This window comes from Schistocerca serialis, chromosome 4 (genome assembly GCF_023864345.2).
Source record: "Schistocerca serialis cubense isolate TAMUIC-IGC-003099 chromosome 4, iqSchSeri2.2, whole genome shotgun sequence".
NCBI classification, from domain to species: domain Eukaryota; kingdom Metazoa; phylum Arthropoda; class Insecta; order Orthoptera; family Acrididae; genus Schistocerca; species Schistocerca serialis.
Window position 1 is genome coordinate 635948275 of NC_064641.1, and position 21127 is coordinate 635969401.

Here is a 21127-nt window from a genome sequence, read left to right on the forward strand (position 1 = left end):
GTTGTCTGTATATGCTTCTGATTTTGTGAGGTTGTTGGAATAAAAAAATGTAAGTGTATGCAAAGTGTATAACTTGTTGATCTTCACAATCACTAAGTATTTAATTATTATATCTGTTAATTTTATTTTAAGATACTAACCACATCATGTTTATTTTCATTTTAAATGTTGCACTAATACATTTTAATGTGTTGCACACTGGTAAAAACTGTAGAGGAGGACAGAGATTGGAATAGATCCACCAAATAATTGAGGACATTGGTAACAGTTGTTTCTCTGAGATGAAGAGGTTGGCCCAGCAGAGGAATTTCTGATGGGTCACATCAAATCTGTCAGAAGACTGATGACTCAAAAAAACACTGGCACAGAATCTGCCCTAAGGCTAACATTTTTTCTCTTTTTATGTATAGGTATCATGTCTGAGATATTTGTTCTCATAACTACTGTGATTGTGACAAACCGTTGCTAAGGATGTCACCACTTGTTGCTTCCTCCAAACAAATGTGTGGAATATGTGTTGCTATAGGCTTATAATTTTTACTGTGGTGCAGGTAACTGAGGTAGATTGAAAGTGTCGGAGGAGGCAAATTAGCTAAGTAAAGTTATTATTTTAAAATAAAACTGTCCATACGAGGTGACTTCCCTCAATCTTAAGAGCTGGAGAGGAAACAGTTTACCGAGCGAGGTGGCGCAGTGGTTACACACTGGACTCGCATTCAGCAGGACGACGGTTCAATCCCGCGTCCTGCCATCCTGATTTAGGTTTTCTGTGATTTCCCTAAATCGCTCCAGGTAAATGCCGGGATGGTTCCTTTCAAAGGGCACAGCCGACTTCCTTCCCCGTCCTTCCCTAATCCAATGAGACCGATGACCTTGCTGTCTGGTCTCCTTCCCCAAAACAGCCAGCCAGGAAACAGCTTAATAAAAGTAATCCAGTGTATGTTCAGGAGAAGCATTTGTTTTTTTCCAAGTATCTGGAGAAATAAAATTGCAAATAAGTGGCTGGGCTGAAAAAAATGGAAAAATATTAATGAGAAGCCTGAAGTTTTCATCATTAAGGTGTAAGTGTTAAAAACTGGAGTCATGATAAAAGGACTGGTGAGTTATTCAAAACTCGAAACATATGCCAACAAAAAGACAGAAAGAGTAGAATGAAAACACTGAGATTAGTTCCACAAAATTTGATGATGAACTCTACAATATAAAGCTCTTGAGTTTACTAGGAAATGTACTGTGAAGATACATTGTCTGTAGTTGTAAAAGGGTAAAGAATGAGAGGAAGATCGTGGGTGAAAGAGAAAATCAGATAGTGAATAGATGTGAAATTATTAGAAGGGGAAAAGAGAGAGGGTTGGAGAGGCAGCAGATTTGAAAATGATTTGATCGGTGAACTGAATACTCTAATTAAAAGAAGATTTAGTGTATGGATGATGTGTATATCTTGCGTAATTCAGGACAATTTTTCTCTCTGTCAAAGCTTGTGACTTCCTGTTTTCCTTTTCATTTTTTTTCCTTCTCCCCCTAATAGAAATTAAATTTACACTGTAAGAGATGGCATGTAATTATTCTGTTCTTTATTTTTTGCACTTAACTGGAACATTTCAGTTTAATCACAGTGCTTAACAATTGTTGTAGGTGTATGAATATGAGCAGTCTCAGTGCCCACAACGCGCCCTCAGATTGTCAGCAGACAGTTCAGTATACAAACAACACTCAGCAAATAAACCGTCTCGTTCTGTAGCTGAGCTCACCAGTGATAACAACATATTTCCACAGTAAGTTTGATGCTAAATGGAACTGTGTGACTCTTTTTGTCGTATGTTCTTGTATATTTTAGACTTGAAATGTTGGTGTTGATCCAATATTTTATGTTAAATATGATTCCACAGTGCGTTTTCCCACTTACACTATATATAATAGTTTTCAGTCATAGTTTTTCATAAGTTCAATTCCAGTCATAAAGCAAGAAATGTTGCCTATATTTTTGTTTTTGAAGATGATTGAGTTTGGTGCTTTTTATGTCACTAAAGAGGCACATCAGATAATGGATTTAGCTGAAACAAATTTAGTAAGTTATGCTATGTGTGTAATAACTGTGTGACATTCTGCAAATTGTATGAAGTGTGTGTCTCAGCTTCATCCTTGTTTAATATAAAGCTAATTAAGATTAATAAATAACCAGAGTTGTTGGGTGTTTGTATGCATTTTAGAGATGATCACATTGGTAAATATACTGATTGAATAGTGCACAGAGCCAGTCATATATTAACTTCTAGCTTTTACTGACCTGAGTATGTTATGTACAGGTCACTCAGCCAGCTTTACATTTTTAATACTTAAACTATGGGCACAGTTGTAGTATGTATTGGCAAGGTGCAAGTGCCTGTTTAAAGCCTTTTGCAACTGGACAGCACCAGGCCACATTAACAGCAGCCAATCAAAAAGGTTCATTTTTGTCATGTGATGATGTCAGGACTGACAACTTGTTTCTCTTAGCCTCCCTTGTAATGGGGCTCAGAAAAAACAGATACTTCCTCAGTCCCAGCTGTGAGGTGAGCAGAAGTGTCAGTGTTTCACCTTCATATCTTCGTGAGACTCTTTATCATGTGAGTCCTTATGTTTCCAATTGTTTCCTATAGGAATGTCACAAAGGACCTGTCTGTATACCATTCTGATATGGGGCAGGAGCTAAGTTGCGTTACCTACTGTAGAAGAGTACCTTTTGTATTCTTTTTCGAACCCTCCTGGATATCCACACTCTTCAGCCATTCCTGATATTGCCCTCTAACCCACTAGCCTTGTTAAGAACTAAGCAGTAAAGCTTTTTCACAACTTGCAAGCCATTGCCCTCCTGCTTTCAACACAAGCATGGTTTATACAAGAAAACCTCAATTTGAATGTTCAGTTTACTTTTTCCAAATTACTAATAATGCAACAACTACAAAATTTGATAAGTTAAATTGATATGAGATTTCAAATACAATGTGAACATGTAGAGCTTGAGGCACGGGCACCTTTGAATGCCCACAGGCAGGCATTGGCTGAATAGGCTACCTGCCAGAAAGCCTTACTGCATGAGTTCTACACGTGTATGAGCCACTTGTCTCTCTCTGCTGCCCATGAGTGGGAACTCGAGCTGGAATAGCTTATATAGAGAGAGTAAATTGAAAATATAAACTGTAACCAATTGTGTTTATTATTCTTTCCACTATATATTTCGAAGCATTGCGCTTCCATCATGAGCTTGGTATATGTCAATTAATAAACCGTGGACCATTGGTACATCCAACTTTTTGTTACCAATCTGTGGCACTGTGTTTCAGTGGTCACAAATTACCTTTCCAGTTGTATTTAACCGAACTAAGCAAAGGGGCATATTAAGACAATCTAAATGCTGCATCTTTCTTAGTTCGGTTTATAGAAAATGTACAGAGAGTGGACAAAAATATGGAAAACCCACAAACATAATATATCACCATACCTAATATGATGTAGGAAAACTGTTGATATTCAAAGCAGCTTCCAGTCATCTGTAAATGGACAAATACAGGTCCTGTATGGTTTTCAAGAGAATCTTATACCATTCTTCCTGCAAAGTAGTGGCAAGTTTAGATAACGATGATGGAGGTGGATGGCAATCATGCACCCTTCTGTCCAAAGTAGACCACGAAGTCTGAATAACATCGAGATCTGGTGACTGTGATGTCCCAGGGAAATGAAACAGTTCATCCTCATCCTCACAAAACCAGTTCTGGACAATGCAAGCTGTGTGAATGGGGGCTTTGTCATCTTGGAACACAGCATCACTGTTGGGTAGCAAACATTGTATCATGGGATGGACCCAATCAGCCAAAATGTTCACATAATCCTTGGCAGTAATGTGACCATGCAGAGTAACCAAGGGGCCCATGGAATACCAGGACACGGCTGCCCATATCATCGGCAAATCTGTTCCATGTTTTACTCTTAGGACATAAACTTGGCCAAAAGTTGGAAACATTGTGAAACAAGACTCATCTGACCAAAAGACTTTCTTCCATAGCTCCATAGTCCAGATTTTATGGCTTTGGCACCACGTTTTCCTGTTATAGGCATTTGCAGCACTGATGAGTGGTTTTGGAATTCCAGCTAGTGCTGCAGTTCCCTGCTTATGGAACTACCTTCCTGTTGTTCTGGTGCTGACAGTGTTTGTGAGTGTAGCATTCAGTTCTGCAGTGACTTTTGCAGCTGTAGTCCTCATATTTTTCATCACAATCCCTTCGATGACTATCCATCATTATCACTCAACACAAAGTTCCATCCACATTTTGACTTAGCAGGTGATGTTTTTCTGCTTTCCCTGTATGTACTATAAACCTTCATTACAGTGCCTCTTGAAACTGAGCACTTCAACTACATTGATTACTGAAGCACCCATCAAACAAACATTAACAATTACTCATGTTCTAATCCACTTAGCTCCAATATAATGCACTCACAACTACACAGAATGCTGGTCTAACATCCACTGAAAGTTACAGTGTAGTAAGGACATTGCACATGTGCTGTTTGTGGTCAAATACTTCAGCATAACCTGCAGGCTTGGCAAGCACCTGCATTTATGTTCAAGCACACATTTCTCATGGTTTTCCATGTTTTTGTCCAACCACTGTATGTGATGTAAATAGAGTTGGAAATGTGGCTTGTGGCACAAAGTGACAGCGCCACAGTTAGGCTACAAAGAGTTGTACATACAAACTGCCCATAACTTATGAACTGACATAAATCAACCTGATGATGGAGGTATAATTCTTAAAAATGCACAGTGAAAAGAACAATAAATGTGACTGATTAAAATAATTTGTCTTTTCAGTTGATATTCATGTCTCGGTCAAGATTAACCTAAAATGTTCATGTCTATAGAATACTCCAGACTTACATATATATGATTTATCTCTGTTCTCATGTGATTAGTGTCACTGGCTACTGATGTGGAAGTTCCAGATTTGATTCCTGGTGACTATTTCAGAATTTTCTGGTCTAAAATGGCCTTGCATGGGGTCCAGCCAGTCTCATGAGGCCAGATGAGAAGTGGTTGAATTGCCATGTAATTTTCTTCTAAAGTGACATCAAATCAAAATCATCTCTTCAATAGATATAGATACAGGACAAAAAAAAAGTTATGCTTGAAATCATTTCATAGTTCTCTTCAGCCTCAGAAATAGAAAGAAGTCACAAATGGCTCAGGCAACATATTTGCCAAACGTCACTGCCAAGTGCTGAGGTGTGAGTGGGAGCATTATCATGATACAGTTTCCACAAGTGGTTTTGACACAATTTTGGTGGTTTTCTGTGGATTGCTTCATGCGAACAGCATATAACTTCCAAATGATATTCCTTTTGACTGCATGATGATTAGGCAGGAACTCATGATGCTCTGTCCCATTGTAATGTGGAAAATAGTGAGGAGAACTTTTACATTTGATCAGACTTGCTGGACTCTTTTCAGTCTTGGTTCTTCAGGTAGTTTCTTTTGGGATGATTGGACCTTGGTTTCAACATCATACCCATGTTTCATCACCTAGTACAAACTTATTTAGAAGTTTTGGATCTCTGTTGACTTCATTCAGCAATTCCTGAGCGATGCCTACGCGACATCATTTTCAGGTGAAATTCAACAATTGCAGAACTTTGCTGCTACATGTTTCATGCCAAAAACATCCAAAAAATTGCTTGGCACGCGCCAAAGGATATGCCAACATCATCAGCAACCTCTCTGATGGTGACCTGGCAATTTCCCATAACCATTTTCTTTACTTCTTTGACATTGTCATCAGTAATGAAGTGCTATGGTATCCTTGGCGGTCATTGTATTCAACACATTCTTGACACTCTTTAAACATTTATACCACTTATAAAATTCTTCTTTTACTGATAGTAGCCAAGAGCCACAGTCAACATTTCAAATGCAGTGCTGTGATTTGTTCCAGTTTCAGGTGAAATTTAATGCAAATAGTTTGATCCATCTTTTTTGAAAGTAAAAGTTAGCTGAGTACTCAATGACATTTATAACCTTCTCAACTGTCAACAATAAACTAAATATTCAAAACAGCTGAAAATGCGAATATACAGGGTGAGCACAAAGACTTGCCCTGATTATAACAATATTAGAGAATAACCATTTGACATAATAATTTACATTTGATGCCATTTCGTAGGTTAGTGTTACTAGTTTTTTTTTTTTTTTTTTGTTTTAAGACCACTTACATTAGTAAACCTCAATGTGTGCTCCATTGGTAGTTTGGAGAATGTTGAGGCGGTATTCCAGTTCCCGCCAGGTGTTTCATAACATGTGTTCTTTCACAGTACCCACAGCAGCTAGTATCCTAACATCCAGTTTGTTGACATCAGCAACTGGTGTGATAAAGACTCTGTCCCTGATATAGCCCCAGAAGAAAAAGACAAGGGGAATAATGTCCAGACAGTGGGGTGCCCAGAGTGTTGGACCATTCCTTCCAATCCACCGATCCGGACATGTTTCATCCATGAAATCATGCACTATCAAAGCCCAGTGGTGGGGGGGCCTAAAACCGTGTGTTTAACATAGGTCACAAGACCATCCCAAAAATGATATGTGGCTTACAGGTTCTACAGATATCCAGGCCACTCTGATTACATGGTTTTGTAACTATAGTAATCAGTTTCTCATGAACTCTGATAGTTCTGAGGGAGTGGCTGTTATCAATTGTGAAAACAGCATGGTCACTTGCTTGAAAAAGTCCTTCCACTGTCTTGGTATAGCACCATTTCTCTGGAACTGATTCTACTGTGAAGATAACCACGGTGTTGTTATTGTGTAGCCCATGATACCCTTCCAGACTATACATTCATGTCCACTAGGATTGTTATGTTCCAGTCCATAATGGTAAGGCAATATGTTCCATTTATCTCCACTGCAGTTCGAGTGGCCGTGCGGTTCTAGGCGCTACAGTCTGGAACCGCGAGACCGCTATGGTCGCAGGTGCAAATCCTGCCTCAGGCATGGATGTGTGTGATGTCCTTAGGTTATTTAGGTTTAAGTAGTTCTAAGTTCTAGGGGACTGATGACCTCAGAAGTTGAGTCCCATAGTGCTCAGAGCCATTTGAACCATGTACTGCTGTTTATCCCAGTCATGATGGGCTGTACACTGCAGCACTCAGACAAGAGCATTGGCAAAAGTCACTAAATGGATCCTGAGGGTTTCTGAGCATACAGTCGACCACTATAAATTTGTCTGAAATGGCTCTGGAATTAATGTAGATGCCTGTAGCAGTAACTTTTTGATCAGCCAAAAGACAACTAACTGTTCTCCTATGATCATAATTTCATAAGATGCCTTGTTGACTTCTTCCAACAGCTTAAGTCATAGTGAAAAATATAATTCAAGAACTGATTGACCTATCTAATGGCCTATTGTAGAATACTGGCTATTACAAGGGCTATCCAGAAAGTAGATTACATTTTTGCCTGCAGTAACAGTGGGTGGGGCCATGTTGTTGTCTGAGCATTTGTCCATTCATTTGGCGTCCAACCATGCCAACATGATGAGGTTTGTGTTGTTTCCTGTTATTTTGCAGTAAAAGTTTTAGATGTAGGCCGCAATTGAAAATTCCATAGGCTGTGAAGTGCAGTCGGTAATAAGGTTTTTGTTGGCAGAAAATGATAATTCAGTTGAAATTTATAGCCAACTGTGTAAAGTGTGTGGAAATAGCATAATCACTGAAGGTGGACTGTGCCAATGGTGGATTAGGTTTAAAAGTGCCTGAATTAATGTTCAGAATGAAGAGTGAAGTGGATGACAAAACATTGTGACTGATGAACTAGTTGCAAAACTCAATGAGGAAATTCAATAAAACTGCTGATTCACAGTGATGGAGCTAGCTCTCTTATAGTTTTCCACAAATTTCACAAAGTTTGTTGCATCAAATCATAACACAGAACATAGGATATCACATACTTAGGGCAAGAAGGGTACCAAAATCGTGACAGCAAACCGAAGAACCAGCATATGGCTGCATCATTGATATTTTTGGATTCTTACAAAGAAAGATTGTGACTCATTATTTGATCGTATCGTAACTGGAGATGACACTTGTGTCAAACATGTGAACTGCGAGACCAAATCGCAGTTAGGGACAAGAAAAGAGCGCTTCTTGTCAATTTTCTTGAGTGTGACATGACAATAACCTCTACAAGGTATTGTCAAACTTGAGAAGAGCATTTCAGAATAAGCTTAGAGGGAAGTTGAGCTCAAAAAGTTTTGCTCTTGCATGACAGCACTCAACCACACACGGCAAACCGCACTCAAGAATTACTCGATGCTTCCAAGTGGGTCCGTGTACAGTAGTGATCTTGCACCAGTAACTACCATCTGTTTCCAGTGATGAAGACTGGCTCACAGCACTGCGCTTTGTTGATGATGTGGAACTATGGGAGAGTGTGACCAACTGGTTGCAGTATGCCACTGTGATAAGTGCCTAATTTTGAGTGTAGACTATGTTGAAAAGTAATATTTAAGTGTCACTTTCAAATGAATAAAACATCATTTTTTTCTCTACACTCTTTTTAATACCAAAATGTAATATACTTTCTGGATAGCCCTCATGTTTTTGAGCAGAGCTGGTTATCTGCCTCTAAGTTTAGCTCTTGGAAAGAATTCTCCACAGAGAACACCATACAAGATCTCACAAATGAAATGCTTGAAGAACTTAACAGGAAAAACCTTATGCTATTCGTATAGTTGGCAACCTTTATTGTGTGGATCACATTATTTTGCTTGGAAAACTAAAATATAATGGCATTTGGATAGGGCTTTTGCATAGATGTGGTCTTACCATAGCCTAGAGTCACATTGACAGATATTGTGATAGGAATTAAACTAAGCCCAGAATGGGGGAACATAACATGTGGGGACCCACAGAGATCAGTACTGGATCCAGTCTTGTTCTTAACCTGCATAAAGAACCTTCCAGTGGCTCTATAGGGGGTTAAAAACTATAAATTTGTTGATGACACCAGCATACTAATTAAGGATTTAAACTCAACCTTACCAAGCTGAGCTCAGATGGTAACTGAAAAGAACTTCATCGGGTTCATACCAAACAGTTTAGTTTGTAATCTCACAAAAAGTCAAATTATATAATTTTTTTACTTAAACAACAACAACTGCCAGCATTAATTAGAAAGAGAATTAAAGGCCATGCACTAAATGAAACTCTGTGTGCAAAATTCCTGGGAGTCCAGTTGGATAACAAGTTAAAATAGAAGCAGCACATTTGGGGAGAAAAGAAATTTGTGACACAACCTAACTATAAGAAGCGATCAGTTGATAGGACAAATCCTTAGACATCAAGGAATCACTACTAATTTAGTACTGGAGGGAAGAGAGAGAGAGAAAGAGAGAGAGAGAGAGAGAGAGTGTATGTGTGTGTGTGTGTGTGTGTGGTGTGTGTGTGTGTGTGTGTGTGTGTGTGTGTGTGTGCGCACATACACTGGGGGGGGGGGTTAAATTGAAGAGGGAGACCAAGAGAGTATACAATAAGCAGATTCAAAAGGATGTAGATTGTGGTGGTTATTCGGAGATGAAGAGGCTTGCACAGGTTATATTAGCATGGAGAGCTGCATCGAGCCAGTCTTCGGACTGAAGACAATAACAACAACAATAAGCTCAAATCAACCTATTTTGTCCATAGAAGCATCTCTTATTGTTTTAACCTAAAGACAAGTGTGGAAGCTTATTTCACGCATTTTCCCTCCGTGTTTTATGAGCTTCTGGGGTAGTGCACTTATTAAGGATCTTGGAATTCTTACCCTCACTTTCCAGTACATTTACTCCTCAATGGTTTTGTTATGGATGATAAAAAACAGTTTTAGCTGAACTGTAATGTGCTTAATCACAATACGGGGCAGAGAAATAATTTCCATTAAGCCTTCGCATCTTCAGTTAGTGTTTGGAGTGGAGCTAAGTATCTGGTGCAAACATTTCTTACTTGCACTGCTGATCATGCTACGTGATGTGAAGCCACAGGCAGTATTTATTCATTGAGTTAAATACCTTATGACACACTCAGCATTGTTGTACCTTGTCTTTGCAGTTCTTGGAACTGAAACTTCTTTTCTTAGCAATCATTGAGTTGTATTTTCGCCGCTACTTCCAAAATGAATGGCAAGTTATAAATTATAGATCCTTGTTTTTTTTATTTTATTTTATTTTATTTTATTTTTTTAAAGTTCGTTTTACGTAAGTGATATGGTTTCCCAGTGGGTATCCAACCCTGTATGCCTGCTCCAAACTAGAGCTGCCGTCACTGTTGGTAACACATACATGAGAGAGCATATTTTGAAGTGCTTGCTTTTGCACATCCTTTCTAACTGCCTGTTCCAATCATGGCTGATAAATTGCATGTGACAGTTAATGGTAAACAATACTCAAATGGAATCTACATTTACTTGTTCTTCCATTGAACCATTGTGCATTGTTGTTCAGTGATTACTATTTTCTTTCCCGTGAAAATTTGTTTGCCTCACTTTAATGATTCTAGGTACATTTAAATAGTAAATCTTGTGGAACTGCTGCTGATTTCAACAGATAAAGGTTAAAAAATGCCATCAGTCTGTCGAGGCTGTCTTATTTGCATATAATATTTCATTTGTCACTCATGACCAATTTTGAACACATCAAGTGTCATGTACTTACAATCATACATTGCTAAGAGCAGATAATACATGCAATTGTAAATTTAAAAAGCCTCTGCAATTATAATGACCTGGTGGTCAAAACTGGCCAATAATGATTATTAAATCATTTTATTCAAATATGATAGACACAGCAGGACCAAGACATCTTTTAACCAATATGTGAGAGCTTTGAATGAAAGTAAAAACAAAATTTCAACAGAATTAATGTTTTTGTCTGCCAAAGTAAAACATTCCAGCTGAGGTTAACTTGTGGCAGACTTTGTCAAACCCAGAATTAGAAACTGACAATACTCCATGGGAGTCAAATGTGTGATGCATGTATCATGATAGTTGAAAATTTTTGCCAGACTGGAATTGGGACCTGGATGTCCTTGTTGTTGTGAGTAATTTCCTTAACCAATTGGTAACACATATTGGTCTTTCATGCTTCACATATGTCAGATAATGATGTATCAAAGGAAAATTCTGTCAATAACAGTAATGAATATGAGACAGAGCAGGTGGCCAGTAATTAGCTTCAGGAGGCAAAATGTTCAGTATGCCTGATGGACGTACGTAAAAGGAAAAATGATGACATTATTCTAGCTTTTGCAACTATTATTTCCTTCCTCAGGGAGGAGGGAGGGATAAGTTGCAGAAGGTTAAAAAGGAAAGGCAGGTCACTCAGACCCCATGATAAGAGGGATCCACTTCTCACTCTATCCTTATCACCCCTAGAATGGAGCTGCCACAGTGCTTATCAGTGTACCTTATACTCTCTCTTATGCCTCCCCCTTCATCTTTTTCTACCCTCATTCTCACTCAACAGTAGTGAGGACGAGAATACACAAAGTGAATGGAGACTGATCAGTCTGGCCTGGCAACAGAAGACAGCAAAACAAAAGCTGAAATTTTAAATTTAGCATTTGAGAAATCTTTCACGCAGGAGGATCATACAAACATACCGCTGTTTGAGTCTCGTACAGATTCCCGTATGAAGGACATAGTGAAAGACATCCCTAGGGTTGTGAAGCAGCTGAATGGGTTGAAAATAAATAAATCGCCAGGTCCTGATGGGATTCCAATTCAGGTTTACAGAGAGTACTCTACTACATTGGCTCCTTACTTAGCTTGCATTTATCATTAATCTCTTGTCCAATGTAAAGTCCCGAGCAACTGGAAAAAAGCGCAGGTGATGCCTGTATATAAGAAGGGTAGAATGACGAATCCTCAAAATTACAGACCAATATCCTTAACTTCGGTTTGTTGCAGGATTCTCAAATATATTCTCAGTTCGAATATAATGAATTTCCTTGAGACAGAGAAGTTGCTGCCCATGCATCAGCATGGCTTTAGAAAGCATCGCTCCTGCGAAACGCAACTCGCCCTTTTTTCACATGATATCTTGCGAACCATGGATGAAGGGTATCAGACGGATGCCATATTCCTTGACTTCCGGAAAGCGTTTGACTCAGTGCCCCACTGCAGACTCCTAACTAAAGTATGAGCATATGGGATTGGTTCCCAAGTGGCTCGAAGACTTCTTAAGTAATAGAACCCAGTACGTTGTCCTCGATGGTGAGTGTTCATCGGAGGTGAGGGCATCATCTGGAGTGCCCCAGGGAAGTGTGGTAGGTCCGCTGTTGTTTTCTATCTACATAAATGATCTTTTGGATAGGGCGGATAGCAATGTGCGGCTGTTTGCTGATGATGCTGTGGTGTACAGGAAGGTGTTGTCGTTGAGTGACTGTAGGAGGATACAAAATGACTTGGACAGCATTTGTGATTGGTGTAAAGAATGGCAGCTAACTCTAAATATAGATAAATGTAAATCAATGCAGATGAATAGGGAAAAGAATCCCGTAATGTTTGAATACTCCATTAGTAGTGTAGCGCTTGACACAGTCACGTCGACTAAATATTTGGACATAACATTGCAGAGCAACATGAAGTGGGCAAGCCTGTAATGGCAGCTGTGGGGAAGACGGATAGTTGTCTTCGGTTCATTGGTAGAATTTTGGGAAGATGTGGTTCATCTGTAAAGGATACCGCTTATAAAACATTAATACGACCTATTCTTGAGTACTGCTTGAGCGTTTGGGATCCCTATCAGGTCGGATTGAGGGAGGACATAGAAGCAATTCAGAGATTTGTTACTGGTAGGTTTGATCATCACGCGAGTGTTAGGAAATGCTTCAGGAACTCAGGTGGGAGTCTCTAGAGGAAAGGAGGCATTCTTTTCGTGAATCGCTACTGAGGAAATTTAGAGAACCATCATTTGAGACTGACTGCAGTACAATTTTACTGCCACCAACTTACATTTTGCAGAAAGACCACAAAGATAAGATAAGAGAGATTAGGGCTTGTACAGAAGTATATAGCCAGTTATTTTTCCCTCGTTCTGTTTGGGAGTGGAACAGGGAGAGAAGATGCTAGTTGTGGTATGAGGTACCCTTCGCCACACACCGTATGGTGATTTGCAGAGTATGCATGTAGATGTAGATGTAGATATAGATATAGGCATCACAGAGAGTCAAAGGTCAGTAGTGTCACACTGATAGGCACCATGCCAATTGCAGTCCGGGGTTGACACGACCAGAGTGAGAAGCGAAGATTGAAGATGCATTAGGGAGAAGAGATATGACTAGTGCAATTAAGAACCAGGACACCAGGGGGAGGGGGAGGGAGGGGGAAGAAACTGGAGCTAAGTGAAAACGGAGGGAGAGGGCATAGGTTGATGGAGAAGAAGTTCAGGAGGTGTTGGAATTCGAGGACGTGTCAGAGGGAAAATTCTGGATCTAGTGTGGGTGGGAGGATGCAAACAGCCCGTGTGGCATAACAGGCACTGAGGTCCCTCAAGTCATGCTGTAGAGAGTGTTTGACAACTGGATGTCCCTGAGGTAAACAGTTCTTCTATGACCACCAGTTTGTTTTGGGGCACCCATTACCCATTGGCCAAACATGTTCTACACCATACAGGCTGTTTAGATCCCAACTGCCACTTGTTCCCAAGCGCTCTGTAGATGGGGAAATTAACCTCCAAACCGTCCCTTTATCTCAACAACTTCCTTGATTAATCTCCATTAACTCATCTCCTGCCCCCCACCACCACCACAACCTTTTTTTTACACCATAAATGAATGGCAAACAAGTGAACAACCAGACTGTTCAGTGTTCACTTGATTTTGTCATTCATGCATCAGCAACTGACACTGAGAAACACTGTATTTTATCTGACAGCACACAACATAATTACCAGTACTGAACAGATGGGTTGATGGTATGCTCTGCAGTGTTAATAGGTGTGATTTGCAGACATGGATTTCTATACTCAGTTTGTTTTATGAGGTGCACTTATCACATTTCTGTGCTGTTTGGTATCGATTGAAACAACTTATGCAAGTGGCACATAGTGTATTACCAGGATATTTAGATACTATAGTCTTCTGTTTATTTGTAAAGCTGTTTTTTTGTTATTTTTGAGAAAAATATGAAGAAAGACAGCCACTCAGTATGTAAAACTGTTTATAGGCACGTAAAGTGCAGGCAAATTGAACATTGCGTCTCAGCTTTTAAACTTGCATCTTTTTCAGTCAAGTTCCATGAGATTCTCTCTCTCTCTCTCTCTCTCTCTCTCACTCTCTCACTCTCTCTCTCTCTCTCTCTCTCTCACACACACACACACACACACACACACACACACACACACACAGAGAGAGAGAGAGAGAGAGAGAGAGAGAGAGAGAGAGAGAGGTAGGGTGGGAGGGAGGGGGGGGTTGTTATATTTATTTACATTCTCTTAGTGTTGTGGACAGATGATTTTTCACTTCTGAATAGGTATGGTCAAAGTTATGGAACAGCTGAATATGCATATGCTACTTTTTCTATTACCAGGAAAATATTTTAATCAGATTGGCAATTATTTAAAAAAATAAATTGATGGTGCAGGAAAACAATTGATTTTTTTCCTCATATTGTGAATCATTAAGTGTTCACTGATGATAATACAAGATTTTTTTACTTAACTCACTAATTTACTTGTCTACACCATTGATGTGATTAAGAAGCTGCATCATATTTTTATTTTTAGACTTCATTGGTGGTTTACGTGGCTCCTTAAGTCCGGAACTAGTTATATGGTGGAACGTGCTATTGATGTTCTTCCAGTAAAGGATCCAACACCTGCCTGGGAACAGCAGCATGGTAAGTAAATAATAACCGGTACTCTGTAATTAAAGCTATTTGTTTTTAAGATAAATTTGTTGAGCTACTTTGTAAAGGAGGAAACACATGATATTTGACTGAATGTGCCCTCCATCATATAGAAATTGCATGTATCAGAGGTCAAACATAAAAGCCATCAAGAGAGGGCTCATAAAACAAGTTGTTACTTTTAGTGCCAAACATTTACGTATATGAACTGTCATATTTCAACAGTGAATTAATGCATTTAATGTTAAATATTGTTTTCCCATCAGTAACAAACACTGATTAAGTCATAATTTATGAAACAAAAAGCTACTTCTGAAGTTGGATAACTACAGGTTCCATAAATCATTTGAGTGATTTTTTTATGAAAATGATATGGAATAAGCCAGTTAACAGAATATGTGTACCTGGTAAGTTACAGTGGGTGGCTACATGCTGGCCATTTACATGTTCCTAAAAGTCAGTGACCCACATTCAAATTAATGAACATATTATTTTTTAATCCTACTCTGCTGCTGTACTTAAAACTAGTTTCTTTTTTCTACATTCTACCAGTTTTTAAACAAAAACTCGTCTATGGCATAGAAAAATCTCTCCAGACAAAATGAATTTAGGTTATATTTAAAACTTGCTTTGCTGCCTGTCACTCATTTTATGTTATTGGCAAAATGATCAAAAAATTTTGCTAATTTATATTGAACTCCTTTCTCAACCAAAGACAGCTTTAATAAGTAATAAAGGTCATTTGCTCTGTTAGTATTGTAGTATAGTAGATATTGACATTGCTACTCTTGTCAAATTGTGGTGGACTGTTTATGGCAAATTCGTTTAGGAAATGTAAAATTAGTATGAGAAGGAAAGTTCCTACTCACCATATAGCGGAAATGCTGAGTCGCAGATAGGCACAACAAAAAGACTCTCTCAATTAAAGCTTTTGGCCATTAATACACACACACACACACACACACACACACACACACACACACACAAACAAACGCACGTGCGCGCGATCAAATGCAACTCTCACACACGACTGCAGTCTCAGGTGACTGAAACCACACTGCCAGCAGCAGCACCAGTGCATCATGGGAGTGGCGGCTGGGTGCTGGTAAGGAGGAGGCTGGAGTGGGGACGGGGAGCAATAGAGTAGTGGGGGTGGCAGACAGTGTAGTGCTGCAGGTTAGACAGTGGCAGGGGAGAGGTGGGGAGGGGGGGAAGTAGCGGAAAAGGAGAGAAATAAAAATACTGGATGTGGCGGTGGAATGACAGCTGTGTAGTGCTGCTGTGGGAACAGGGAAGGGGCTGGATGGGTGAGGACAGCGACTAACGAAGGTTGAGGCCAGAAGGGTTACGGAAACATAGGATGTATTGCAGGGAAAGTTACCACCTATGCAATTGAGACAATCTGAAGTTGGTGGGAAGGATCCATATGGCACAGGCTGTGAAGCAGTCATTCAAATGAAGAATATCATGTTGCCAGCGTGTTCAGCAACAGGGTGGTCCACTTGTTTCTTGGCAACAGTTTGTCGGTGGTCATTCATGCAGATAGACAGCTTGTTGGTTGTCATGCCTATATAGAATGCAGCACAGTAGTTGCAGATTAGCTTGTAGACCACATGACTGGTTTCACAGGTAGCCCTGCCTTTGATGAGATAGGTGATGTTAGTGACCGGACTCGAATATGTGATGGTCGGAGGTTGCATGGGGCAGGTCTTGCATCTAGGTCTATTACAGGGTTATGAGCCATGGGGCAAGGGATTGGGAGCAGAGGTTTTGTAAGAATGGACGAGTATATTGTGTAGGTTCAGTGGCTGGTGGAACACCACTGTGGGAGGGTTGGGAAGGATAGTGGGCAGGACATTTCTCATTTCAGGGCATGGCAAGAGGTAATCAAAATCCTGGTGGAGAATTTAATTCAGTTACTCCAGTCCTGGGTAGTACTGAGTTACGAGGGGAATGCTCCTCTGCGGCTGGATGGTGGGACTTTGGGAGGTGATGGGAGACTGGAAATATAAGGCAGGAGATTTGTTTATGTACAAGGTTGGGAGGACAATTATTGTCAGTGAAGGCTTCAGTGAGACCATTGACCTATTTTGAGAGGGACCGCTTGTCACTGCAGATGTGATGGCCACAGGCGGCAAGGCTTCTTGGTATGGAATGTGTGGCAGGTGTCGAAGCGGAGGTATTGCTGGTCATTAGTAGGTTTGATCTGGATGGAGGTGCTAATGTAGCCATCTTTGAGGTGGAGGTCAACACCTAGGAAGGTGGCTTGTTGGGTTGAGTAGGACCAGGTGAAGCAAATGGGGGAGAAGTTGTTGAGGTTCTGGAGGAATGTGGATAGGGTGTCCTCACCTTCGAAACAGATAGCAAACATGTCATCAGTGAATCTGAACCAGGTGAGGGGTTTAGGATTCTGGGTTTTTAGGAAGGATTCCTCTAGATGGCCCATGAATAAGTTGGCATCGGATGGTGCCATGCGGGTGCACATAGCCATACCCCAGATTTGTTTGTAGGTAGTGCCTTCACAGGAGAAGTAATTGTGGGTGAGGATATAGTTGGTCGTGGCAACTAGGAAGGAGGTTATTGATTCGGAATCCATTGGTAGTTGGGAAAGGTCCGAACCACCAAGGACTGGAGCAGCTGAATTACATTCTCCGTCAGGGTTTCAATTACCTCTCGTCGTGCCCTGAAATGAGAAATGTCCTGCCCACTATCCTTCCCACCCCTCCCACAGTGATATTCCACCGTCCACCAATCATTCGCAATATACTCGTCCATTCTTACACAACCCCTGCTCCCAATCCCTTATCCCATGGCTCATACCCCTGTAGTAGACTTAGGTGTAAGACCTGCCCAATACATTCTCCGACCACCACCTACTCCAGTCCAGTCACTAACATCACCTATCTCATCAAAGGCAGGGCTACCTGTGCAACCAGTCATGTGGTCTACAAGCTAAGCCGCAACTACTGTGCTGCATTCTATGTAGGCATGACAACCAACAAGCTGTCTGTCTGCATGAATGACCACCGACAAACTGTGGCCAAAAAACAAGTGGACTATCCTATTGCTGAACACACTGCCAAACATGATATTCTTTATTTCAATGACTGCTTCACAGCCTGTGCCATATGGATCCTTCCCACCAACACCAGCTTTTCTCAATTGCGCTGGTGGGAACTTTCCCTGCAATACATCCTACGTTCCCGTAACCCTCCTGGCCTCAACCTTCATTAGTCATTGTCCTTACCCATCCAGCCCCTTCCCTGTTCCCATTCCAGCACTACACTGCTGTCATTCCACCAACACACCCAGTATTTTTATTTCACTCCTTTTCAACTATTCCCCCCCCCCTTCCCACCCCTCCAACTAACCTGCAACACTTCACTGTCCACCACCCCCACCGTACTATCCCCCCCCCCCCCCCCGCCCCCCCCACTCCAGCCTCCTCCTCACCCACACCTAGCCGCCACTCTCATGATGCACTGGTGCTGAGACTGCCTGAGACTGCAGTCATGTGTGTGAGTTGCATTGCCCATGTGTGTGTGTGTGTGTGTGTGTGTGTGTGTGTGTGTGTGTGTGTGTGTGTATTGTTGACAAAGTCCTTAATAACCAAAAGCTTTAATTGAGAGAGTCTTTTTGTTGTTCCTATCTGCGACTCAGCATCTCTGCTTTATGGTGAGTAGCAACTTTCCTTCTTATAATATTGTTACATTCCGTCCTGGATTTTCCCCTGTTTGATTTTTGTTTAGGAAATGTATGCATGTATTGTGATGGTGCAATTAAAATGCCTTCTCTTTGAAGAGGTGCCTACAAGATGACTGCAGGCAGAAACCACTGATTAGTCTTGCTGCTTGCTTTTGGGCAATCTATTTTTTTCTTTCTAAGTGATGTGTTACCCAGAAAATTATTCCATAAGGCATTATTGAGTGGACATTTGAAAAATAAGTTAGGAGGTTTATTCATTTGTTTCCAAGACTAGCAATTATACAAGGAGCTAAAGTAGTGGAACTTAATTCTTTGAGCAATTCAGTAATATATTTCTTCCAGTCAAGTTTTTATCAATGTGTACATCCAAAAATTTGCACATACTTCTCTGTTTATCAACTCCTTTTCATGTGCTACACCATTTACTAGTATGACTTATTTTTTGTCCAGAACTGAATGTAATATGCTTTCTCAAAATTGGGGGAGAAGTCATTTTCTTGTTGCTTCTCTCTAATTTATTATAACACTAGTGTGCAGAAAGTACCAATTTTGCTTGATGAATGTTAAGTGGGGCTCCAGTCCTTCCATCTTTCCTCCATTCATTCATTGCATTCTGTAGATCCCATCAAGAAGGAGAGCCATCAGAATTATAGATCAAGTCAAAGTGCACATTAACATAGATTATGACAAAAGACTTGAAATGACTGGATGCAACATTCATAATTTCCACCAGAAGTATGATCTATTTCTCATTTCTTGCCATGAAAGAAGAAAGTAGAATAAAACTTGCACCATCTTAAAATGCTTCATGACACATTCACCAAGAATGTGTCTTTCCCATTCTGTAATATTCAAGCTAGATGTAAAAGAGAGGGAGAGAGAGAGAGAGAGAGAGAGAGAGAGAGAGAGAGAGAGAGAGAGAGAGATTACAGTCTGTATCTAAAAGCGATGCCTGATTTGAAAGAGAGAGGGCCCTGTACTGTGTCCTTCCCAGGTGTGCTCTTGTAATTTAAACTTCTTAAAATGTTATTTTAATGCTTTTCTAAGACGTTCAAAAGTGTGAATACAATGCACCAAATAGGCACAGTTTTACTTCGCTTGAACCGCAGCAGGAGTTGTGTTGTACCACATCTCAAAATTTGCGGTTCTGATTTTTTTCATCAGGAATACCGATGTGTACCACATAAATCAAGCACTATCTAGAAGTAGCCACTTGTAATGATAATCATTAACTTCCAGGAATCTTAAAAATGTTAGCTCTTGAGCTTAAGTCATCTCTGACAAAGGAAACTGAGGAATGTGGACCAAGCACATGAGAACTGTACTCAAGAAAAACATTTATAATGACAGGGCAAATGAACCACAGCTTCCATCTAAAGTGAACATTTCATACGCTAATAAGAGATTGAGACAAATCAGTAGTGTCTCCCAGCTATATGGCAAAAATAATATTTTTTGCATATCTTAATGAGGGCATTTGGGACTGGTAAAAGATAATTTAGTTGTCTCGGTGTACCAAAATACATTTCTTTCAAATGGTGTGGACAACTGAAGAGGGGTGGAATGGGCACTGTCACTAAATGGAACTCTTTATCAGTCCATTAAATCAAGCACAGATAGCACCATGTACAAACATGTCAAAATGTTGACCACAAAGAGATATCAGTATCTTCTTTACACAGCAGATATGGAAATGAGGCTACATGATAATTTGCACCATACAGACTCTTTATGCGCTATTTCTCATTATGAAGGCTGCTTCTGTGATTAACTGAAATATGTAGAAATTTTACAGATTCATAAAAAGTATATGAAAATGGCATGGGGAAGCATAGACTTATGCACAAAATTGTCATAGACATATGCATAAAGTTGTAGACTAATATTCAAAAGCCAGTGTGCTGTAGGATCCTTGAGCATGGTCTAAATTTAATTATAATTGGTTTCCTATAGGGATAAAGACTTCTGTGCATAAGTCAGCATGGAGTTAGAAAACACTGTTTATCTGATTGTGCAAAAGACAATTTACTCTTTTCACACACTACAGGGCACTAGGCAGATTATATATTCCTAGATTTGTGGTGACAGTCGACACTGTATGACATAATGGACTGGTAACAAAGGTTCAAGTATACTGACTATATTTTAAAATATGTGACAGGCTTGAAGATTTCATAAGTCCTAAAATTCAGTACATTTTGCTTGACACTGATTGATCATTAGAGAAAGTAACACGAGGAGTGCCCCAGGGAATGAGATAGAAATGCTTCTGTTCTTCATGAATATAAATGAACTGCCAGACAACCTGGGCAGAAAAGTCAGACTGTTGACTGATGATTCTGATTTGTGCAGAAAAGTGTCATTGTTGAATGACTATGGGGATTCAGGATGACAACATACATTCTTTTTGGAGGAATGGATGCCAGCTTGCTTTAAATATGGATAAATGTTAGTTAATGCAAAGAGGTATGGAAAACATTGCCGTAATTTTTGATTACAGTATTAATTGTATGC

General features: G+C 40.0%; 1 protein-coding gene across 2 annotated transcripts in view; it reads left to right on the forward strand.

Annotated features, from left to right (window-relative positions):
• Nucleotides 1-21127, forward strand: part of LOC126475481 (folliculin) — a 162523-nt gene that overhangs the window by 86067 nt on the left and 55329 nt on the right. For both annotated transcript variants that reach the window (XM_050103379.1, XM_050103380.1), the window contains exons 5-6: nucleotides 1636-1775; nucleotides 14787-14899. In XM_050103379.1, coding sequence (XP_049959336.1) covers nucleotides 1636-1775; nucleotides 14787-14899 — 253 coding nt within the window. The remainder of the gene's footprint in view (nucleotides 1-1635; nucleotides 1776-14786; nucleotides 14900-21127) is intronic.